This window comes from Lagopus muta, chromosome 8 (genome assembly GCF_023343835.1).
Source record: "Lagopus muta isolate bLagMut1 chromosome 8, bLagMut1 primary, whole genome shotgun sequence".
Classification (NCBI taxonomy): Eukaryota; Metazoa; Chordata; class Aves; order Galliformes; family Phasianidae; genus Lagopus; species Lagopus muta.
Window position 1 is genome coordinate 4,016,684 of NC_064440.1, and position 25,359 is coordinate 4,042,042.

General features: G+C 37.8%; 1 protein-coding gene across 2 annotated transcripts in view; it reads right to left on the bottom strand.

The window, feature by feature from the left end:
- ARHGAP15 (Rho GTPase activating protein 15) overlaps window positions 1-25,359 on the bottom strand; it is a 316,320-nt gene that overhangs the window by 284,146 nt on the left and 6,815 nt on the right. The window contains exons 2-3 of one of the 2 annotated variants that reach the window (XM_048952881.1): window positions 21,875-22,010; window positions 17,068-17,244 (exon numbers count right to left, since the gene is read on the bottom strand). In XM_048952881.1, coding sequence (XP_048808838.1) covers window positions 17,068-17,229 — 162 coding nt within the window. In that variant the 5' untranslated portion in view covers window positions 17,230-17,244; window positions 21,875-22,010. The remainder of the gene's footprint in view (window positions 1-17,067; window positions 17,245-21,874; window positions 22,011-25,359) is intronic. The other variant, XM_048952880.1, reaches the window with a different exon arrangement.

A 25,359-nucleotide genomic window follows, 5' to 3' on the forward strand; every position in this document is an offset into this window, starting at 1 on the left:
AAAAATGTTATTAGAACCGTTCTATTTACTTCCATACCATACATAAAAAGAGTGATTAGTGTCAAGCTTAGTACGGCTCCCTGGAGATCAACTCTAAAAATCCACCCAGTTGATGATGATTCTCCAGGGACTACTTCCTGAAACGTGTAAATTAATCAGTTCTTAATCCATTTAACGTGTGCTTCACTGATACAGCACATTGCTAATATTTAATCAGAATGTCACGTACTGATAAGTCGAGTCACTTACAAACTTTCACTATATGCTTGTCTTTTTCAGTGAAACTTCTATCAGAAAATAATGTCACTTTCTTTGATTTTGTTAGAAAGTGGTTTTATCATTCAAGTATGGTGATTGACTTCATTTCTTTCTATTTAAACTCTGTAACAACTTTTCCATTAGTTAATCCAATGCTAAGATTAACCTTTTTTTTTTAAATCTTTTTTTTTTATTAATTGAAGATATTTTTGAATCTCTTGTAATTTCTATGGCAATCCAAAATTATTTGAAAATTATGTTTGAAATGAATATGCAGGGATTACCTCAGAAAAATCCTTAAGGCTCTAACTTGACTCTTATTTAAGTTTTGTTAGATTCTGCTAATTTTTCTATTATTGGTATCATGGCTAGATGCCATTCCAGATATCTCAAGTCAATCATACCTTGGAAAGTTCATCATCACGTTAGCAAATTTTTCCTGATTCACCACCCTGTTCCCAAAGAAATAATGTATTTGCCTCACTTTGATAGTGTGCTGGGCAGTTCTAGCATTAAGTTCTTACAAATAGAGGTAAAAACAAACTTTTAGAAATTTTTCTACTTTTCAGAGCTCAGAACATGGAGAACTTGGAAAACTTCAGGGCGTAGTAAAGCCATCAGCTTGGTCCAGCACTTGCAGGATTCCCTTCACTAACACAATATCTGAGGTGAAGATTTTCTATACTGTTTAGCATTTGGCTGCTTTTCTCTGTGTAAATCCCTCTCTTTCTCTAACAGTACAAAAAATGCTTCATTAATATATCTCTGTGTACACCTAGATTCCACAACTACAGATATATTAAACAGTGAATACATAGCAGTGTTTTACAGAAAGAACTATCTGGAATCTACAGTTTTCAAATGCTAAAATAATGAAGTTTATTTTGCATTGTATTTCAAGCAACTCTATCTGTAAGGAAAGTTGCCAAATCAAAAATGAAATATTTTTTTGTCTCACTGATACAGGTGCATGTATCTTCAGAAAGGCAGAAGTAAGCTAGCACTCTGTCTCAAGCCAACTTTAAAAACATCTACCCATATCATTTTGCAATATTAAGTATTTGGGCATTAAAGTGGAGCACAGTGGAAGACAAATCTCTCTAAATTATAATTCTTCCATAATTTATTACGCATTGCCATAGAAGCTAATTTGCAAACTATTTTCTACGTGGCTCTGGAAGTATCAAAATTTAAACAATGCTCTGAATAAACATCTTAAAACACTCTAACATCAGCACGCAAAAGCCCATTCTCTTCACAGCTAAAATATTCCAAATCTGGTAAATGGAGATTGACCTAGAAAACCCTACTCTGGGTTTGAAGATTGCCAGCTTTACTGCAGCAGCATATTCATGCACAGATGTAGTGGTTGATATAAATGTTCAGAAAAAAATAGCATAAGAGCATGTGTATGTATGTCTAATAGGTGCTTAAGCATAACCAGTTGGGATTGGAAATTGTTGCTCATGTATATACTACTGTGCAAACTGATGTATTTATGGTGCAGTTACACACAGAACTGTACAATTGTGCTTTTTTTTTTCCTGTTGAACTTAATTCTTCTGCAACAGCTACTGAAGGATTAATAGGTAATCAAATGGTTTAGATAGACTTCTCTTAAAACTGCTCTCATATGCTTTGTAAGCAGTATTTTTCTGAGCCTAACATCCCCTGTTTTGCATGATATATCCAGACTGTTTGGCTACTGAAGGCGCTTGTCCTTTAGCCTTCTGCCTCACCACATGACTGAGCATCCATATACCTTACAACCATACACCCTGTCGAGTGCTATTCTCTTACACATCACAATTTACCTCCCTTTCTCCACTCAAACATGCAACCAAGCTGAGCAACAAGCTGCTTCAGCTGCCATGTCATTTCAGTTTTTACACGTCTTCCCTTTTTATGTGTGCTCCACATCTCTGTGATGCCTCATCTCCCCATTCCACTGCCATAGGCTATGAGTCAGGAACAAGGCTCAGGCTCAATGTCAAGCACAGGGAAAATGGGAAAATATCATAGAAGAGAAAATTAATGGGCCCAAACAGAGCTTTGAAACTTCCACCCTCATGGACTTTGTATCTTCATTCCTTGGTAAATCCCTAAGAAAATAATAGCTATTGAGTTGAAAGTGCCTAATAAAGGTAATTAGCTAAAGAAAGTTCAAGACAAAAAAAACTTCAATGTTGATAGAATTCTTCTCACAGATGAAGGAACAAATAACTCTAAGAAGCATGCAAACTATCCCCTTTCAGCCACAACATCTTGCTGGACCACCAAGGCTGGTGGAAGAGAACGTCTTCAAAAATGTCTCAGTAACATCCCAAATCAAACAGTTTGGAATGGAGTCCCAGGTGAAAACACAGCTTCTCTGCGTGGTCAGAGACCTTGCTTTCATTTCTAAAAGGGAAACCTCAAGGTGAAAAAGATGCAAAAATCTCTTTAGTCACCAATTCTCTAGTCATGTCATTTTGGTTTTCCTGAGGAATTTAAGATGATCACGATCTGCATTTCTACAAAAATAAAATAAATAAACCACTTTGAAAAGGGCTGACCTAACCACACGTAGATGGTGAATACTCAGCCTTCAATTTTGTGAAAGCATCTTTGGTGTCATTAGCCATTCAATTATTATATCTACTTCATGACACAGAGTTTCCAGAGCACACTAAAACGTAAGAAAAAGTGGGTATTTTGTTTTTGTTCTTGTACTGTAGAAAATATAATTTTGTTTAGAATCCCCCCTCTCTCTCTCCTAAATCAAATTTACCCTTCAAAAAAACAGTACTTCTCTTTTTGCAGATCCCCAAAGTCACACGCAATACCAGTATGAGAAATACTAACATTGGTATTTTATTTGAACCCGGATGTTTGATTTATAAATGAATGACTTGATCAGCTAAATTTTTACTTAGGAGGTAACACCATGTTTGACGGGGCCTTATTTTATCCTGTGTGCCCTACTTGAACTTATTACTTGTAAGATTAATAAACCATTGAAATTTCAATATTCCATCTTTTCCATTATTTGAAGTGTATTGTTTATACTTTGGAACTAACATTTTAAAACTGATCTAAATGCAAATAAAAATTATTGATTTTTTTTTCTTTTTTTGCATCTTTTGAAGGAGCAAATGGCACTTAAAAAATTAAATGTTTTTTTTTTTTGGGGGGGGAGGGTGGAATGCATTCATGATGTGCATTCAGTCTGTTTATTAAATAATCATATCTGGATACAAGTGTCAACACAATTTATGTTTTGAATAATATGAAGCAGATAACCTCAATTAACAAGTAATTAGAGTCATTTTCCTATTAAGCAGTTTCCCTAATTGTTTTTGAAACCTGGAACTAAAATTGTAATAAATAATAAGCGGGGAAAACATGTCCCTGCATTAGCTTAATCCAGGCTTTCCATGGAGCCTGGGAAAAAGCAGCAGAAATAGGGGCTGAATACCCAGGGTGCATGTGGTACTGTGGGACAAAGCAAATATTGTTTTGTGGCTGCAGACCTCAACATAACCCACAGTTTTCTTCATTTTTCTTTTTCTGCATTTTTCTTTTTTTCCTTTTTTCTTTTCTCCTCTCTCCTTTTCCTTTTTCTTTTTCTTTTTTCTTTTCTCTGATTTCTTATATGAACATGCAATGCAAAAAGCATTTGACTTGTTACTGTGAATTAAGTGGAGCTTAGCAGGCAAAAGCCATCCCACATAGGGTATCACCTCTACTAAACCACAGTGCAAATTTACGCATCATGTTCTACCACAAAAGCATTATATACCTCTATTTATGTGGAATGATAAACATGAAATGATTTTCCCAAAGAAGTGCTATTGAACAATTTGTGATTTTCTGCTTGCTGATCATGGAAACAAACAAAAACCACATTCCCTTTGATATCAATCTTTAAATATCATCATTCAATGTCACTGAAGAATAGAAAAACATCATATGTATGTATGTATTTCTCTGCTTATACTACACCAATTCACAGAAATTACCTATCTTGCATTGTAGCTGTTGCCAAAAATGAGGAGAAAAATAATCTAGTTAAATCCAAAAAGAAATCCAGCAGCTGCTCTTCACCCTTAGCCAAAACAAACAAACTGAAATCTAACTGAATCTAGCCCAGAAGTTCCAGAGGGAAGAAAAAAAATTAAAATCAAAGGCAATAATATTCTCTTCACCCACAAATTCCAACCTTACTCATTACCTCAGGCCTGTGTCACAGTGGCAGTTAGAGAGCTGACAGAGTACACCATTTTCCCCTGAAGGTAGGAAGGAGAGAGATTTCTTACAGTCTGTGAAGGAACCAAAGTACCTGTGACTGCCCAAAGTAGGCTTTTCATTAGTTCGCATCTAACTCGACTGCCCCTTCCTGATAAAAAAACTATTGGTGGTTGTCTCCACCTCTACAGGAATTTTTTTATCAGCCTTGGCAGAGCATAGGGCATATATATCCACCATTTAAATAATTCTCAGTAAGGTAATAAATCAAAAAATAATAAGCCAACACCCTAAGAAGACACTCAGAGAAATTCCAGGAAGAAATCAGGCAGCCATAGGAGGACAGGAGCTGTTCAAAAGGAATACAAACATTTAAATAATATATCCTGCTAGAAATTAGGCTTTGTGAGAAATCCCATTGATTTCTCTTAAGTCATTTTATTAAAAGGTCTATTAATACTTGGCTTGCACTTTGTGGCTATGAGAGATGTTGGAACGAAGAGCTATCAAAGGTGGCTATCAAAGTTTTTTTCTTTTTTCCCATTTAACTTTTCCTAACTATTAAGCTGCTCATTTTGTGGAGACAATCATTAGCGTCTTTAATGTGAAACAAAGCTACTGGATAAGAGCTGCTCGCTGAAGATCAATATGAGAGATATCATTTCAGTTACAGCTTTAATAACTGTAACAATAGGGAGCCTGGCATTGCTGGCTTTATGCATTAATGTAATTTAGAATCTACCAGGTACAAATCTTATCAAGCATTAGCAGCAACCGCGCTGGGATTTTCTAGGTAAGGAAACTGTGTGATAAATGGGAAATATTTTAAAGGTAAATTTTCATGTAATTTGGCTCATCTGCTGTAAAACTTTGAAAAAAATGACATGAAAAGAAAATAAAAACAAATAAGATGCTAGGAATAGGATGGCAGGTTTTCAGTAACTTGTGGTGCTCAGGCGTGTAATGTGCTCAGGATATACTGGGCTGTCTCTCTTGTTTAGATCATCACAAGGCTCATATGGCACAGATGGAAGGGTTAGGAGCTTTAGCCAAATTAATAGTAATTAAATATCTTCTGCTAACCTCCATACGCAAATATCCTCAACTACCTGAATACACTTTGCACAGCTTTCAGCTGAGACACAAGAGACATCAGGAGCTCCTTCTACCTCACACCTCTGAGACAAGGACCAGGCTCTTCCCAACAAGCCAACACAACACCAGCTCTGCAGGTGAGGAGGACAGCCCTTCCTCAAGCCAATTCACACAGCTGCAGCAAATCCAGTCCCCCACTCTGCATTTCCCACCCCAACTGCTTCCAGTTCCCCACTCGCTCCATGCTTTTCACAACCACTGACTCATTGCCCCAACATTTCCCATGCTTTTGAGATGTTCATGTTGCTGCCACTTTTATTCTCCTGTAATAGTTTGTTGATGGTCACTTTAGTTCTTTTCCAGCTCTTCAATTTCTTGATGAAATAGAATTAAAAAAAAAAAAATCATATCTCCCACCACCCCAAAAAAGAAAATCAGTACTAAAAATGCTAAAACACACATTTTGGATCTTCTCTGCAAAGTTATTCTTGAAACAAGATGCAAGCGATTGGCAGTTCTTTAAACAATTTGTTTAACTTGTGTCCAAATGTCTTCAGGTTTTAGTGCTTACAGGTGGCCACTTCAGATTTACACTTTAATTTTGTGAAAGATCTAAACTGGGAGCACTGAATTTTCAGTTTATCATTTGCTGATAAAAAATGGAAAGCTCAAAGTTGAAGTAGCCAACTACTGAAAAAGAGTTGGCACCTGGCACTTTAATTTTTAAACATTGTTTTGGTTCGGGTTTTTTGTGTGTGTGTGTGTGTAATGAGATTATAAAATAAGAGTCTGACTTCAAATTCACAGTCAAGAAGAATGAGCTCTTAAGGATAACAGAACTGCTGATGTAAAGCTCAGTTGGTCCAAACCCCAGGTCTGGTCCAAATAAACAAACAAAAGTTTGGATGCTTGTCTGGGTTTTCTACCTGCCTTGGGGCTACGAATGTCATGAGAACAGATTCGCTCATCACAGCTGCACTGCTTCCATTTCTGGCCATGGCTGAAATATCCAGGAAAGCAATCTTTCTTGCAGAGCTCTGAGAGGCGAAAGGAAAGTAAAATGTGATAGAATATTTCACAGCCCTTCAAATTTGATTCCAAAACTGGAGGAAGATGCAGACATTAGAAAGGATAGAACGTTTTTGCTGGTTTTGTTTATCGGCTGTACTTCTAAATGCAAGTTTTTACTGTAACTTTTAGACTATGTGGCAGCTTAGATAGACAATAACTAGGGCAAAAAAAGAAGATATTACTGTGTCTGAAGTGTAGCCACACTCAGTACTCTATTATTAGTCTCTGAAACACTAAGAAAAAAAAATAAAGGCAAATACTCTTTTTCTTTCATGGAGCAGAGTCTTAGGTTCTTTGAGAGGCAAGGCTTGGATTCCACTTCTACCATGGATGTGAAATTGCTGTGCAGGTATGCACAGGCATCCATGAACAAAAAAACACAAACGTTCAACACCTGCTTCCATTAATGATGCAAACCTCACCAAGCAAGAAATCAAAAAGAAAATAAAACATTGCTATGTTAACATGGCTGGATCAGGTCCTACAGTTATTTTTCCTGCAAAAGAACCACTGGCTTCAAAGGGGATTTGATCTTATTTAGGGCAGGAGAATGCTGCTGTCAACTGTCTAAGAATAGGCACACTGCCTAACAAGGACACTCCGCTGTCTGTTTAAAAATCTCTTCTCCACGTATTAAACAACATTTAGTGTTTGTGTCCCTATATTGTGCACTAATGCGTGTATTTAGGGCATGCACAAAATAACTTGATCCCCATTTCATCGCATCAGTAGTGCAATAATTTCAGTGCAATAATAATAAAAACGCAAAAAACTGCTTCTTTACCTCTCCTGTCATGTTGTATTGGGTCACGTTGTGTCACATGATGTGATGTAATGTAACTCAATGCAAGGAGACACATGTCCCTTCTCATTGGAAATTTAAAGAAATGGAGCTTACTTTTCCCCTGTGGGAAACTATGCAGGTCAGGTGCCCAAGACTAGCTATGGGAAGTTTGATATCATCTCAGTTTCAGTACCTACATATTTCAAATCTTATGGCATTTTGAAAGGAAGCGTGTTAGATGCCACAATGGAGCTGTAATACAGTACTTAATAAAGATAAAATAAGAGAAACATAATTCCACAGCTTATGTTCCTTTTCACAGTGTCCATTGACACATATTACCAAAGAGACTCCTTTAAACTATATTTTAACCGCATTTCTTGAAATACATATTATTAAACGAGAAAAGCCTGAGAGAAATCTAACACAGCTAAAAAGCACGAGAGTATAGAATCAAGGGAAAAGACCTGATTATTGAGGGAGCCAAAACAAGATTTTTTTGATGAAAAAATAGTGAAATAGTTAAGCTCAGTAAGTATAGATAAGGAAAATGTACAGGGCCTGGGGCCAAGTTCCCCTCTCAGTTACACTAGCAATAATTGTGGAATAATTCTGTTTCAATTAATAGAGTTAATATGATGAGAATAGAATTATCTAAGTAACGAACATGATTGAAATGTAACAGTCAACCCAGCTCTGAGGCAGACTTTGGAACGTGTGCAAAGCAGATAAGCATCATCCTCAATCCTGTAGAGAATCAATCCTCAATCCAGGTAAAGAAACAGAAGAAATGACTAAAATGTTTGACGGCCAACATCTACGTTGGAATTAGGAAAAACCTCACCAAGTTCCTTCTCCACTTGGTTGTAATGAATAAATACAGGAGCAGATTGTCATGGAAGCCAAGCAAAATATTAAGCATATAGTGTTTGTTCTCTAACATTGTGGAATGTTGTTACCTCAAGAGGTATAGATTTGATAGAACCATCTAGCATGAGATCTTTAAATCCAAGCATCAACTGGACCTAAGAGTCTCATCACCAAATCACACCCTCAGTGCCATGTCCACTCATCTCATAAATCCCTCCACAGTGTGGACTTGATCACTTCCACAAGCAATCACTTCCAATGCTCTACCAGCTTCTGCTGGAAGAAATCCTTCCTGATATCCAACCAAAAAATCCTGTGGAACAACCTGAAGTTGTTTCTTTGTGTCCCATCTCTTGTAATCTGAGAAAAGGGATTGACTGCCACCACAGGTTTTCCTACTAAAAACAAAAACACAGAGATGTATGGAATGGACTATGAAATAATAAGATGGTGCAGAAGTTTTCAGATATAAGCATTTAATACAAACTCATAATTGTCTTTTGGCTCTGAAGAGGCTAAGGCATCAAGGAGAAAATATTTGGTGTTGCTACATTTCGCATCATTGAACATCAAAGTCATTGTTTGCACAATTTTGATGGAAAGAATGAAAGTGTAAAGGTAACTTCCATTTTATATGAGTTTGGAAAACCAGAGTTTACTCTCTGAGTGTCTTGAAGAAAAAAAAAAAAAAAAAAAAAAAAGGAAAAAAAAAAAAGGGATTTACTGATGGGGAAAATAATGCAGTGTTTTCCTTTTCCAAAGAAACTCAATAAGACAATTAAACTTTGTAGCAGTGGACTGAATCCAAGCGCACCGGAACCATCACGATAGATAAAAGGTCCAAGTTTTGGGGAATCAGCAGATGGATAGGCAGAGGAGCAAGGACAGTCTGCCATTGCATTTCCAGCAGGCACATATGCCCTGGGGATGCCAAATGAAGGTGTGAACTGCTGCAAGCAATCTTGCAGGGTGCTTATTGGGTGCTGCCCTGAGCACTTGCATCTATGGGGACACCCCAAGAGCCAGATCCTTGAGTCTCTAGAGCTGCTTAAGACACAAAGGGATGGAAAGAGACAAGAACAGATACAAGGAAAATACAAAACAGAAGAAATAAAGAAATACTTTTTTATATGGTAAATGAAATATTTAACTACTGACATTTTCCCCCCCTCAGGATATGAATTAGAAGAAGAGAAATGTCAAAGCTGACAGAAAAAAAAAAAAAAAAAAGCCTCTGCTGTTTTAGTCTTTTTTTAGTTTATCCTATCAGTTTTAAACTACATATATATATTTATATATACATATTTACATCATTATCTTTCTGAAACGCAAAGAGGTTTGTAGGCTTTCAAAATCCTGTCAAACATCCCTGAAACTGCAGACAACTATATTAATGACAATAGAAGCATTTCAAGCTTTCTCCAGATCCTGGGAAATAACGGAGAAGTATCAGCAAAGAAGATGCAAAACTTACTAGCAATGCATTCAGTTGGGAAGATATTTCATTACCATTTCAGGTACTCGTGTTTTCAAGTAACAGATAATGGGAAGCTCCAGATTTTGGAGTCAGTGGTGATTTTCCCATCTGTCATCACCCCAGCTATAAATAAATTAATTGGGGGTGGGGGGGGAGATGAAAAAGAAAGAAAAGAAATAAAGAAAAAAAAAGAAAAAATGGAGGGGGGGGGAGGAAGAAAAAAAAAAGGAGAAAAGAGTAAAAAAGAAAAGTAAAGAAGAAAAATCAAAAAAGAAAAAATTAAAAATTAAATTAAAACGATAAAGAAAAGAAAACAGGAAAAAAGAAGGAGGAAAAGAAAGCCATTTGGGTCAGACTTGTGCTTCACAGCGGCAGCGCAGCGGCCGCTCCAGCCGCGATCTCCGGTGCTGCTCTGCCCCCTGGTGCTGCTGCAGCTGCAGAGCAGCCGCTCTCGGGCTGCACACCCCGCTGTCACTTCTCACTTTTCCGGCAAGTTCAAGGTCAGTGCCTAGCTATTTTCAGCTCATCTCTTCTTGATCCATGCAGAGAAATGACAAGGTAACGTGATTTGGGGTCAGCTGTATTACAGGAACCGTTACATAAACGGAGAAAGTGGAAATCAATCCTAGCTGACAGTGTCTTCAGGATAATCAGCGCTCACTCCATGCCGCTGTCAGCTCTCCTGCATCAAACACCATGTTACTTCTGTCAGATCTCTTTAACAAAACCTCTTTCTCACTTTTGGCAAAGTAAATAAATATTCCACTCGGGCTTGCATTTAGCTCATTGTTTAGAGAACTTTAGCACTCTGGACTCGCAGAGTCCCCATTTCTGCAGGAATGGACGTCGTACCCTGTCACGTCCATCACTGCCTACAGAGGGTGTTGGCAAACAGCCTGATGCAGTCCCCCCTTCTTCATGGCTTGTGCCTGATCTCTTCCTGCAAACGACTGTCCTCCAGTTCTCCATTCCAGAGCTCAGCTCTCAAACTTCTTACCTAACCCAGCCACATCAGGGTTTCTCCTCTAACGTCTTAGGACACCTTCCTCAATTTGTCTGATTACCGTTACTTTCTCTGAGCCGTCTCCTCCCGTAACCAGACATCTTCCCTACCGCAGGATTATGAACATATCATGTCACAAGATGTGCCGCGTCCGCCGCGTCGCGGTGACAGCACATGGTATGTCAGTTTAGGGAAAGCACAGCTATTCCATCCCACCCACCTTGTGCTCCCATGGAACTGCCAAGCCCGCAGTGCTCCGCCGAAGAACCATTTACCATAATATTAGTTGTCAGTAAATTCAAAGACGGAACTCCTGAAGCTATAAAATGGATTAGAAGCAATTTAAAAAAGAATTAACAAACTAGAGTAAGAGTATACTGTCAACAAACAAATGCTTCATCATAGCACTGTAATTTGGAATTTTAATTACCCCTCTGCTTCTGTAACAAAACAATGTCTGAACTGGCAGCCATTTGAATCTCTCACAGGTCATTGAGCATTCTAGTTAATTACTCTATGAATAGCCTGTTTTTCTCCCCTCTGGAAACACGTTTCTAATGGCAGTCAAGGTCTGACAAATGTGTCATCTACATAATTAGCTAGGAAGCAACACAAAACATTAAACATGCTTTGTGCCGACAACTATCAAAACATTTCATTTGTTGTCAATTATTCATTACTTTGTAGGTTCTGAAGGGGTTGTTATTATGGAAATAAGTCCAGATGCTAACAAGGTTAGAGTTTTTTATTCAAATTAGTAATCAGAGGGCTAACTTTAAAAAATGTATCCCGTGCACATTCATGGCGCCGTTCAATCAGTACTAAATTATAAACGAATTTAGTCAAGTTCAAGTTAAAATAGCCATGGCAGAGCGCATACACTAATTTGTAGAGTTGCATCTCTCTTTGAAGTTTTAGGATCTAAGCTGAAGTAGCAAACTTTCAGAACCTTTAGCAAGGCTAATTTGTGCTCGGTAAATAGAGTAAAGATTTTCACAGCGTGAGATAATGTAAGATTGGGAAAAAAAAAAAAAAAAAAGAAGAAGAAAGAAAGAAAAAGAAAGAAAGAAAGAAAAAACCTGGAGGTTTTTTGAACCCTTTTTTTCTATCCCTCTGTCACTGAGCGAAAGTCAAAATCAGCATTTCCGACTCGTCTGAACTTCAGTTTGGTTTAACGAGGAAGCCAAACCAGTACGTTCACCACTCCCTTGATAGAGCTGAAATGAATTTATGCTTGCTTTCAAGAAGAAATAGGTAGTGGTCATTTCATTTTTCTTGTGATCTCATTATGATGCTGTCTATCAAGCAACACAGCTGAAATAGTACAGGGAAAATGCGTGGATGGTAAATAAAACGGGCAGTTTAACAATAAAATTAACTTCTTCCTTGTTAGCAAAGATTATGTTGGCTGAAGTCTTAGAAAATATACAACACACAACAGAGAATACTTTCTCACAGGGTACACATAATAGAAAAAAAAAAAAAAAGAGGAAAAAATAACACCAGAAAAACAAAACACTTTGTTCTGAGACTTGCTCTGATATGGGGATGAAATAATGCCTGCAAGTTAAGAAAAAGACCCTGAAAAAGGGTTGAGAGCCAAATCCCATTGCTCCAATGGGGAAACTTGCTCACTGAAGTAAACAGAACCCTGAAATACCCTCATGCACTCAGGTTCATCAGCAGCAGGATGGATGGGGATACAGAGACATGAGAGGGGTGAGTTGGGATGACACACAGCAGATCTCAATTCTGAAGGTACAGAACCAGGCTGAACACAGCAAGAAGACATATGGCGTGTTTCATTCCTCATTCTCCTGCTCTAGGAAGGATAAAGATAATGTTGCCCAACAGATATATTTGTTTCTCCAATTGATATTTCTGTGTTTTGTGACAATATTTATGTTGCAGAATTAACACTGGACCTATGTTTATGGACTAGTTCATGATTATCTGGGGAGAATTCACTGTTAGAACATAATAAGTCAATAAATGTCACCTTCCACTCTAGCAATGAAAGCAGGAGGTTTTCTGCTCCTAGAAATATTTTGTCAAGATTTATCTTTTTTTTTCCTCCAGGAAAAAGAGTAAACTGGGAAAAAAACAAATCCTCAGAAACTTTCCCTAAATAAACTATATGATAAAAGAAGCTGTGATGATCTCTCGGAGATTGAAATAATCCATTTTCAGCTGACACTACCCATAGCAATGAAACCGAAAAGAGGGCTGGAGTCTGTCTTGTAATTAACATTAAACAGATAACATATTTATGAGGAAGTCAAAATATTTTGGAAGCCGATAATCCTGTAAGCCTTAACATGGTATAAAAACAACAAATAAATGCAAAGTGTTACTGTTACACATGCCTGCCTGATCAATGGTTTTCACATATTGATCTATAAATGGAGTTGACAGTCTGTGTTGGCTGCACATTTTCCAAGCAGCTCTATTTTTGTACAAAACCAATACGGGCAATTACCTTTGTTTGAGATGCCAAGTCTTATCAATTCAATGTGATTTAGTGTCATTTTAATTAAATATCAGGATCTACTTCAGGACAATCTATACAAACAAAGCCTCAAACTTGACTATAAGCTTGATTTGAAGTAAACATGTACAAGCCCCGAGATTGTGAAATATGGCTCAAAAACTCTGCTAAACAGAAGGCTTATATTTTTAGCAATTTTATTTCTGTCTTTTTGGCTAGCCATAACTTTGGCAAGTGTGCTACAATCACAGGAGTAAGAAACAAAGGAAGATTGCTTCCCACTCCATGGTAATGTATTAGAGGGAGAAATCAACTTACCAGTGTGTTTAACCTCATCAGAAAAAGCTCTAATACATTACCATTTTGGAATGTCTAAATAGGCTCTAATTCTTAATACAGGCACCAATAAAAAAAGACGTTTCATTGTTTGAAGTTGTTCTGAATGAAGCAAAATGCACTTCCCTGGGGTTTAAGAGATGAAAATAGCAAATACTCATTTACGTTCCTGGTTCAGACATTAACATTAAGCACAGAAAGAGCCCTTGCTTACCACAGTGTGTGTCCAGCTTCATGATTTATGCTCTTTAAACTCTACGTTAATATCCATTTCAACCTTTGCACAATGCTCAAGCATTTCCATAGCAAATAAATAACAAAAATCCCCAAGAATCCACATTTCACTTTTGCATGACTTAGCTCCTGCCTCCCCCATTTGCATCTTTACTACCACAAAACGCATAAGTGCATATGGCCCCGCTGATGTATGATGCATATCCTTCTTTGTCACACTGCCGAAAATAATCTGTCCACCTTCAGAAGTATAGCCCCAGGTGTGCTTAGGAACATCACAGCCAACACTGTAGAATACAACAAATCCCTCTGAGAAAACTGTGTATTTTCTTCTCCATAAATCACCAGCGATCCTTCTAGATTTGTGTCTGTTTTTTGCCCTTTATGCCCAGAGTGTTGATTTTATTCTTTTTTCAAGCGTGTTTTATAAATACATAGTTCTGCTGATTGTTCAAAATGTGCCAAATGCTGATTGCTTTAATCCACTGGAGTCGGTGTGTTTTGCATAAGTTAGGTAAAGAGGATTTGACCCATTTATTAATAGAATTATAGTAGGCATATTCCTAATACGGGCAGAGACAGAGTAACATGGAGTCTTTTATTCAGCTCTTAATAGGTGCAGAAATAAAAATCTCTCCCCAGTGATAGGACAAAAACACACAGTTGAGGTAAAACCGAAAATAAGCAATGATCAGTGGATACTTTGTAATGATCTGAACAGAGGCAAGCTCTTCAAAAATTGAAGATTTCCAAACAGAAAATCAAGACAGATCCTTTTTTTTTTTTTTTCCCCTTCTAGCACAAAATAATTGGCTTAGCCTGGCACACGAGTAATACACATCTTTCAGCGGGGGTCTGCGTGCTTCCAAATGTAGAAGTGAGGTTTGTGAGTGTACCAAGAAAGTATGTCATGAATTTTTAAAGAGGATTACTGAATTTGAATGTACCTGTGTATGTATGTGTCTATAAGCTGAGCCCTGCTCTTTCCAGACTCCTGGATGCCAGGGATTGCTCCCTCCCATTGCTTCTCCCTAAATCCTTCCCAAGTCGCATGCACAGATTTGCTGGCATGCAGTTGACACTTGCAATTGAAATTTCAGTGGTCTTTTAACTCAAATTGCACTGCGTATTATGCAAGTATTTGAAAACATAGGGATCCATAGGAATTTTGCTTTCGGCTGGGGTGTCACCAAACAACTTTAAGGGGCTTATGGAAGCAAATACGCCCACTTTCAGTCTGTCAATATCTAGTCAGAAAATTCAGCATGGCAAAAAGAGATGAAAAGAATCGAAATAGAAAGGGAATTAGTAGCATGGCAAGCATTCATTCTACTATATTGGAGCCAAGATTGCTGGGTAAAATGACATATACATAGTAAAACTCTGCTTTTAGATAATTAGCTCCTAAACAAACGTGGCACAAAGCAACTTTTCAGCTCTCGGCCAATGAACAGATATCGTACCTGCAATGGTTTTTGGGACGCGATGGGAAATATTTATGTCTCATTTAACTTTTTAGAGCCCTTGCTCTGTAACAGTCCTGCATACTATCCCCAAATCTAAAGTTATGTAACAAGGTAATATCAACAATGAGAAACTGCATGATAAAATCCTGCCCAAAAGTGAAAAATGCTAATTTTGTCTCATTTAGCAGCTGGATACAGAAATGCTCATTAGTTTTAAGAGGGTTAATCCTTTTAACTTTTGCATATTGATATGCCAATTATGCCTAATTGTACAAGAGGCATCAGTCAAGGTAATAGTGCATAAACACATGAAAGTTATTAAGTACATCCCAACATGTAATAAAGTAGGTGTTAATTGGTAGCTGAGTTCTGCAGGCTATTGAGGTGGATAATTCATTGAGAGATGGATCACTTGTAATTTCTCTACATAATTCCTTTTGCAGTCTCATGCTGTGATGTTTTCATGCTTGTCAAAAACAACTGCAGCCTAGTGCCTTTTGTTAAACACAGCCAATAAAATATGTTAGGCATCATTAAATATACTTAACTTTTAAACTTCTTCAAAGGTACAGTTCTTCCCGATAATACATTATAGTATTCCCAGTAAATTACTATAAGCATTGTCTCAGGTTTGTACTGGTAGAACATTTTGCTTCGGATAAAAAGGAAGAAATACGTGCAATGTGTTGTGGGAAATTGTAGGAATTGTTCAAACTGATCAGAAATGATACATATAAAGAGATTTTTGTTCTTTGCAGAAATACATGTCCCTGAAATAGGTTCAGGCATAGCAGAGAAACTTGGGAATAACAAATGTATTTCTAACAAAGCTTGAATTTTGAGTTTGAATTTAGGGTAGAAAATCCAGATGGTAGAATTGACTTTCTCCACTTAGTAACTTTTTGAGAAAGCTGATTATTTCATTGGAATGCATTATATGAACAAAACAAAAATTAATAGCTTACATGGTTGTGAAAAGTGACCGAGACTTGGGACTCTGTCCCCAGCCAGCAGAGTTTTCTCCCTCATTTGCATTCTCTGAAAACAAAATGGATCTGGAGTCCAAAAAGTGGCTAACACTGCATAAATAATTTTGTAACGTTATATGGCCTCAGCTGCAAGTTGCCACTATTATGGAAGGAAATTAACCAGGGGAGACTCATACCAATCAGTTTAGTAGCTCAGGAGGAGTACAGGGGCAAGGACACAACTGGCGGAACAGTTCATTGCTAACTACTTAATTTCAGGGGGAAAAAAAAGGTAATAGATAAAAAAATGAGTCAGCTCTTTCAACTCTGTCAACTATTAAAATATTAAGGTTTCTTTTTCTTCAGTGTTTAATTTTGCAGTTAATTCATTCTTACAGCAAGCCTCATTCTTCTTATTGGCAAAGTTATCCTTTATGTACAGAACTGTAATTTCCTTTTTTTTCTTTATTTCTTTCTTTGTCTGGTTTTCATCTGTTTAGAAATTGTGACATATCTCTGATACTGTTAAGTATTATCCCCTACAGCAGCTGTATTTAAGCACTCTAACACTTGAGAGCTCAAATGTCGTTATTCTGGCCACCAAATTCTGTGTTTCAGCAAAGGAAAATTGTTCTTCCATCACCTAGCCATACATCTAAGAATGTAATAGTGCCATTAAATCCCTTTGTGCAAAGGACTGTCATGAAGCTAGTGTCTTAACCACACCCAAGATAACTCCATGACTTTTAAAATCTTGGAAGACATGAAATATGCGGAGTATTTTACTTACAGGCTCAAGGACTTTCACATTCTCAGACAGAATCATAGATTTGCTCTGGCTTAGTCTGTCATGGTGACTGTTGGCATTTTTGATCCTCATCTGAACAGCTCCTGTACTGTGGGAAGGATTTGGCTTTTCAGAGGCCATGTCAGAAGTTGCAGACCTTTCCATGGCTACTGGGTTGACCTGAAGAACACAAAATGAGAGTATTAATCAAGAGATCCTTCATGCAAAAAAGTATCTGTGCTGCTCATACGTTGTCACTGTAATCAAGAGATGTTATTTTGCTGGCAACTTCTTGATCATCTTTGAATACCAGGATAACTATCAGCTGTGTCATTCTGCAGTTCTATTATTGTCCTTATCACTCACCCATTCAACTGCCTTGGAAGACTTGGTTTATGTAAAAGATTATCCTTATCTCAAAAGCCATTCTCCTGCGTGGTTTAATCTCCCTGCAAGCCTCTCTCATGTCCAGCTGGCAGCCACTACACTTTGTCTTTGGCCCTGCTCGTGCCACACATTTTAAACCTTTCAAGGGAAAATGACATGTTTTGGAACCAATTAACATATCTTACCTCCACAGTCTGATACATACACGTTACAAGTGCACTAAAGAATCACATTACAACTAACTCTACTAGTATCCTAAACTCAAACTCAGATCTAAAAAAAAAACAACAAAAAAACAACAAAAGAACAACAACAACAAAAAAAAACAGACACTTCATTTTTAACTATTTTAACAGCAGCATGAATGAGATTTTTGATTCTGCTCTCGATTTTAAAATTTTGAAATGAGAAGATGGTTGGGCACATTAGTTCTCATGCTTCAACAGTTGGGAAGCAAGTTCTTCTCAACCCCTGACAATGAAACTCCCTGATTTCACAAAAGTCTATTTCTAAGAAGGCTTCAGAGCAAAGGAAGATAAGGTGACAAGGTACTAGTGTACATGAGGAGTGCTACAGCATGTCCTACTACAGTATGGACAAGACTACGGAACACTGTTGTGGTGGGAGGACACAGATCTCATACCTTTATCCTTTCCTGGTCCCAGTAAATCATTTTCTTCCAGAAGATGCCCTTCAGCTACAGATGTGGAAGAAAATAAAGAAGAAAGGTCGAAGTACAGCAGAAAGACTGAGGCTAAGAGGGACCTCTGGAGGTCATTTGGTCCAACCTCCTGCTCAAGCTGGATCACCACAATGCCTAGAACTGAGTCCAAATACCTTTTGAATATTTCCAAAGGGATTTAAACTCACAAGCTGAAGATACAGAAGCATGAAGAAACACAGCTCTCTTGAATAGAGTAACAAGGAGGTAGTGCTTCAACATTAGGCATCACCCACCTAACGTTATGTGCCATGATAGAAACATTAACTTCCAGGCAAACAGCAAAGCTCATGCTCTTTGTTTCCTGCACTGAATTAGTTATGCAAGAATCCCTACAGAAGTTGAACCATGAAAGGAGAGGAGAAAATACTGCTAAAGCTTTTACCTGCTACTCAGTTGTATTCAGATCAATTTTTGCTCCAGTACTGATATTAGGACAACCTACTGATGTGGACCTTTTGGAAATGGCACTGAGTGTTCTTCCTCTCTGAGATGCTTCTCCAGACCCATCAGAGCATCTACCACTCAAAGCCATGGTGCAGAGATGCTCTGCCATTCTGGCAGTCGGAACTGCAGCAGTTATATGCAGAAAAACATTTTTCCTTTCTTTGAAACTTGGAGAGTCAAACCATTTTGTATTTCACGTTGGTGTCAAAGCAAAATCACTTCCCAACAGATTTTCAGAAGACTCCAGGCTGGAGAGCTGATCAGACTCGAGAGACTAGAGCAGAGCTGGCTGTGTCCCCGTTCTAATGCTTGGCTCAAACACATCCCTCAGACTTGCTTCTGAAATCCTCCACCTATAAAACTCTGACATATCTCCTCTTGGGAGTTTTATGGGGTTGCAATTAAGTATTCTCTGCTTGATGTTTACAGTACATGATATTCTATTAAAAAAAATAAATAAATTAGTACTATGAGAAGCTCATGCCCAGATCTTAAGTAGGAGCACCATCAGTAAACTCCAAGTCTGCAAAGACCTCTTGATTTTAATCTGACTGAGCCCCAGCTCATTTTTTTCTGAAACTGAAACTAATTCATACTCGTTTTATTATAATGTGAAACACCGAAATTACAAGAAACAAACAAAAGAAAAATAAACTCTCAGTATTTCCTCTCTTAGATTTTGTTTGTCTGCCTGTAGAGCACGGTGAGATTGTGCAGAATCTGAAAGGCATAAGGTACAGAAGCTGCTGCCTTGGGATTTCCAGGTAGAAACCCTTTGCTGCCCGGTGTCACCAGCTCTGTGAGCCAGTAGATGGCACCCTCAATATGAGCTCTGCAAATGCTCTTGCAGGAAGAATTTGGTAGTAATCAAAATCTGTTCTCTTTTTTTTAATATTTCCAGAAAATTACAGAGAGGGAGACAGTCAGCAAACAGACATAACATTAACAGAAAAGAGAGGAAGGATCCTATCTGATGCTTTTACAATCTGATGCCTCCAAACAGTTATTAGCATGGCTGGGGCCAAGCTCAGGCTGGTTTTGCAGGGGAATTTGTTTCCCTTACTTTGGAAGACAGAGCTGCCAAGCCCTGCACAACTGCTTATGAGGCACTTCATGTTCATTATATAATTAGCTAATTTGCCTTTTGGCAAACAGTTAGCATCTGGATATAAATTTTAGTTTTGAAACCTCCTACCGTTGATTTGTTGGATACAGGCATTGAACCAAGGCAGGCTTTCCCCCCCCCCCCCCCCTCCTTTTATTTACGTGGGTTTCTAGAGTAAAGGGATTTTATGGGATTCACCTCAGAGAAAAGGAACAGGGGAAAATGCTGAAAACCCTCTTAGAAGTACATCTTCAGAGGCAGTGTCAAACAGAAGTAGCAGCTCAGGTAAGGGTGGGAAAAAGTCAGGATGAAGTACAGGAGCAAAAAAAAGGCCCTCACATGAGGTTGGATGGATGACACAGAAGGCGAAAAGTGGAAAAGGACAGCTTTAATATCTGGAAAATGAGAAGATGAGATTACTTATGGAGCAAGGAGAATCCCATAGATGAAGGGACAAATCACGTTTCTATCTGGAAGAGCAAAACCAAGTCAGTCGTAGATGAAGCACCTCTTTTGGAGATTGCCTTGGAAGTTTAAATCTTTCAGTGGAGGAAGGATGGGGCTGTACTGACCAGGAGAACAGCAGCCTCAGTGGGTCAGCACTTGGGGCTGCTTCTCCTGGGAATTAGTCTTCTTGTTTGGGATGCTAGGAAGTACATAACACAGCACTTGCATGGTGAATTGAGCTGACGTGAAGTCAGAGCTCAGACACCAACTAAAGGTGTTATGTGACTGCCAAATGGGCAAGGGACATTTTATCTATCTGGCAAGTAAACGGATAATAAACTATAGCCCTGATTTCACTTCTGTACACATGTTGTGAAAGCAAAGAGTACTGCAGAGCTGAGCAATGGAAAGGTTACAGTGCATGCAAATCTGTACACAATGTAAAGCCGCCCCATTTCTGAGAATCAGGCTCAGGTTGAAAGAGAAATATTGAAGACATGCAAAGAACAGATCTCTGGCTTTCTCACTTAATGCTAAGTCTTGATAAAACAATTGAAAAAAAACCAACATTTTCCATAATATTTCTTTCAAAAGCACTGTTTTCACAGAATCTTCAGCAGTCAAAATACTTCAATTATTTCAAATATTCCTTTGCAAAAAGACTTATTTTCTGTCCCTATTACCTTTATAATCACTGTTTCTGAGATGATAAAGGAAGCAAAGTAACATTGTTAACTTTCCAACTAAAGAAAAACTCGTAATGTTTTCAACTTATAGCTTTCTGCAGGAATTACAGAAGTAAATGATTCATCTCACTGCTATTTGTTTGTCTTTGGTAGCTTGATTATTCTATCTCACAGTGACAGCCAGCAAGTATTCCTCTCCTACAGCAGCTCATGGATCTAGAGCAAGTTTCATACTGCAGTTATCAGGTTTTTAATTCATTTTGACATGTTGCTATGTCCAGAAATGGCGAGTATATGATGAGAAGGGTGACTGGTAGGGTGACTTTCCTGAGTTTTTAGTACAGTATCAGTAATATTTGTATGTAAGTTTTTTGTGAAGCAACACTATGCAATGAATCAGAAAGAAATGCAAAGTCAAATTCATCAAGAAACAAGATGATAGCAGTATTTCTATGTTTTGACTCGAATTATTCCTATGTTTCAATGTCAATTCAATTTATAACAAGTACCATTATCCAAGAAAGGAAAAATATGTCTGTGATTAATATTATTTGTTGCATTGTTTTTCAACATTAAGAAATTAAAACCGTTGCATATAATTTTCAGTGTTTATCAAAATCAGCTTTTAATTTCTTCCAGCTTTGCTCTCGGGGACATTTTACAGCATCAAAGTCAGAAGCACAGTGAATATGAAGGGGTTCAGTGCAACATGAAAACACTTTAAATCGAAGTGCACCTGGTTACAGTCACGAATTGCATTCTTTCAGCTGAAGAGCAACACTGTACATGAAGAGCATCCATCAAAGCCTATCAAAATAATATCAAGGAAAAATAAAATTCAGCACTAGGGTCACCAATATACTAAACCTACAGGTCTGAAAGGCTATAAAAACAGAAGAGGAAGTAGGAGTTAACAAATGCAAGAACAAGCTCACGCCACACGTGGTGAGTCAGAGCATTCTTGCGAAGTAGAAAACATTGCTGTGTCTCTGAGAGAAGTGTTTAAAATCAACACACCTACATAAATATTTCTGCCATTGGATTTTACTCTGAGCCTTCTCCACGCTGTACATTATCTCTGCTGAAGTACAGCTCAGGGGCAGGAAATGCTTAACGCACAGCTGATGGAAACGAAGGGGGACAGATGAAACACCTATAGGTAAAGAGAGAGGACAACAAATAAACTATCACACTATTATTTTTTTTTTTACTCTTTTGCCCGCTGTGTTCCACCTCTATTGTTTTTTCTTCCAGCCATCTGCAGCATGCCACTCTCACAGCTAACATGTCACACATCTGCACCCAGGGCACAAACAGCAGAGAGAGTCCTGATGCCAGCTTAGAAAACAACAGAAAATTCATTGTAGTGAAAATGCAAAGCAGTAGTAGCATTCCTATGCCTTTTCCATTGCAGAAAAAATGCTATTCAGCCTGAAATAATTTGTACTCAGGAAGTAGATTTTATTTCAGCCACCAGTCACATTCTCTGGTCAGAGAGGGAGATCAGGAATAACGTTATTTCAGCACTGCCTGGGTCTGTAGTCCTGTTTTAGCCCTTTGTATCAGATAAAGCAGAACTTTACACAGAGTTTGGTCTGCTGTAAAATGTTAAATGTCCTAACCTTAACAGCATCGTTTCACTTATCAATTAAACTTGCAATTTCATCAGTAAGCAGCAGACAGTTCCTACTTCCTATATAGCCGCGCTCATTTACAATAATTCCTCCTTTTATAGGGCTAATTATTACAGTTCCTTTTACCTTCTTACCTGATAAAGCCATGTTTGACTTTCAGGGATGCCTCTCACAACAAACTGCTCACTGAGCAAGGACCACAGAGGTCATCTCACCTCCTGTTTCTAATGGCTGCCTTGTAGTCATTCTTTTGTCCCACAGAGATCTACAGACAGCTCTAATTTACATGGACAGTTGTCCATACATCTCTCATGTCAAAGGGAAGAGTAGAAAATCTTTTCTGTTTTGTTTGCAGCAATATTCCACCACCCAGCATTCTTCGGCTACCATGTGGAAAATATGGATTTCGGCTTAATATTCCCTTATTTATTTATGGATTATTATTGTAATAATAATACAGTCTCTGGGAAGGATGTACCTAAAGACAAAGTTTGGCCTAGCTTGGCCAAAATTGTAGTAGTCTTAGTTCTTAGTTCAGTAGTAGTAGTAGTTCTTAGTTCTTAGACAGTACTTCCAGGCATTGTTGTCAAACAACTCTTAGGATAAAGTAAGGTTTTAATTTGATCCTTGATATGATGATCATGTCAACCTTACCTACTCTCTTACTAATAAATAAAACTTAGTTAATAACAACATAATTCTCATGTACCAACTTAATACCTAATACGAACAAACTGTGTTATCACCTAAAATAACATCACCCTACTTACTGCAATACTGAGCCAGGTGTGGAGATATGCTTTATAATAGATTACCATGCATCTGAGTTATCACTTGCAATGTGCCACAGACCCACAGGAGTGCACAGTCTGTAATACAGACTGCAGCCTGCTAACCTGAGACAGTTACAGCTGGATGCTTCGGTGATTTCTTGCCTATTGACAGCAGCACTAAAATACAAGGAGTGCCTCAGTGCTGTGAAGCTTGACTGTAGTTTGTTCTAAATTTTTCTACTAGCAATAACACCTTTCACCATAAAAAAGAAGGATAAAATACAAATAATAGAAGACTTAGCCTGAGTTCTATCAGATGGCAGCAAAATATCTTAACCAAATACACAATTTTGGTGAAAATATTAATTTTTACAAGATGTTGCTCTGCTTCTCACAAGGATGGGATGAAGAGAGACAGAGAATATGAACAGACATGCTAGACTGCCAGTCAAACTAGAATTAAGCAGAGACCAACGGTCTTCCTCTGCGTCATTCTCAAATCTTACACTAGCCTAAAGCCCTTAGGTCTCTTCTCTGCTATGTGAAGGCCATTAAAAACAGCAGGATCAGTCAACAAAAAAAATAAAGATCTGAATAAACTACTTGTACACTATAGGGGAGAGATATGTTATCTCTGGATTTTTTTATTTTTTATTTTTCTATCTACAATAGTAAATGGCTTAACTAGAAAAGAAAGAGAATAGGGGATATTCTTCCAAAGTTTTGCAGATAGGACCAACTCTTCACATCTATATTAAATGACTACAAATCCGTCTGCAGTTCTCCATGATCTGCTAACCACAGGGCTTGCCTGTGCAAATAAAATTCTGCTAGGAAATATCATTATAATAATACTCAAATCAACAAAAATACAAGCTTCTTCAAGGCAGCAAGTGACTGCATATGGCCATATCTCCTCTTGCGTCACTTAGTTTCTTAATGATATTGCATGTGAAAGTCCCAGGAAAGGTAACAGTTGTTTCAAAAGCGTGTCTGTCACAATATATCATATAAGATAGCATAATGGAGTCTATTTTCATCATTCGTATGTCAACTTAATATCTCATTTTCAAGTAGAACTTGAAGCTAAAAGTATTCTTTGTGTACGGTTTGGCCTACATATGTTTTGAGAACAGTTGTCCATAGTAGAAATTCAGTTGAATATGTAAAAGAACATGCCTGGGGAAAAAAAAAAAAAATAAAATTCCTTCTAGGTCTTCCTGTTGGCAGCAGACTGCATCTCTTTCTGGAGAGCATCTGATCCACAACACCTGCCTCCATTTTCCGTGCTGTGCAAGTTGAACTACAATGTTCCAAATGGCAAAAACTCATTGTGTATATACAGCATTACAATGATTTTTTTTTTTTTTTTTTAATGGAAAGCTTTGTCTGATATGTATCACTTCTTGTGCATTCTAAGATAACGAATAGCAGAATGAGAGTGGTTCAACCACTGAGCCAATGACAGGAAGACATTCTGAGCATCACAGAAATTCATGGCAATTGAACTGATTTAACACCAAATAAAATCTCAGAAGTACTAGAGGGGATGAGAGGAATACTGTTTGGTTACTCATGACCATCCTTCACCATCCTATCCGGTGAGAAAAAGGTAATTTCTTCCTACTTCTATCCTTCCTGCCAAATATTTGTATGCTACAAAGCAGTGCAGAGTAGAGCCGTAGAACCACCATGAATAAGACTGAGCACCTCTGAACTCATTTTACATCTTCACATGACACTTGCCACACAGCAACTTTTTAGTTTTAAGCTGTCTAATTCTGAATTAAAAAAAAAAAAAATCCAATGTTTTCTCTAGGAAGATCACATAAGAATCACAAATTTTCTCCAGTGCTTGAAAGAAATCTGTTTCTATAGCCTAAATGTTCAGAAAAGCGTTGTTACTTTTAATGTTGCCAGATCTGAAGTGATGAGATACTACAGGAAAGGTTATTCCTGCCGTATTTACAGATACAAGCAGAAGCAGAAGTGACAGAAATCTCAAAGTAAGACTGCTTGAAATACTTCCAGCTCAATTTTGCAGAACTTCTCCTCACAGAGATTCAGATATTCATCCAAACTTTCCATGCTTACC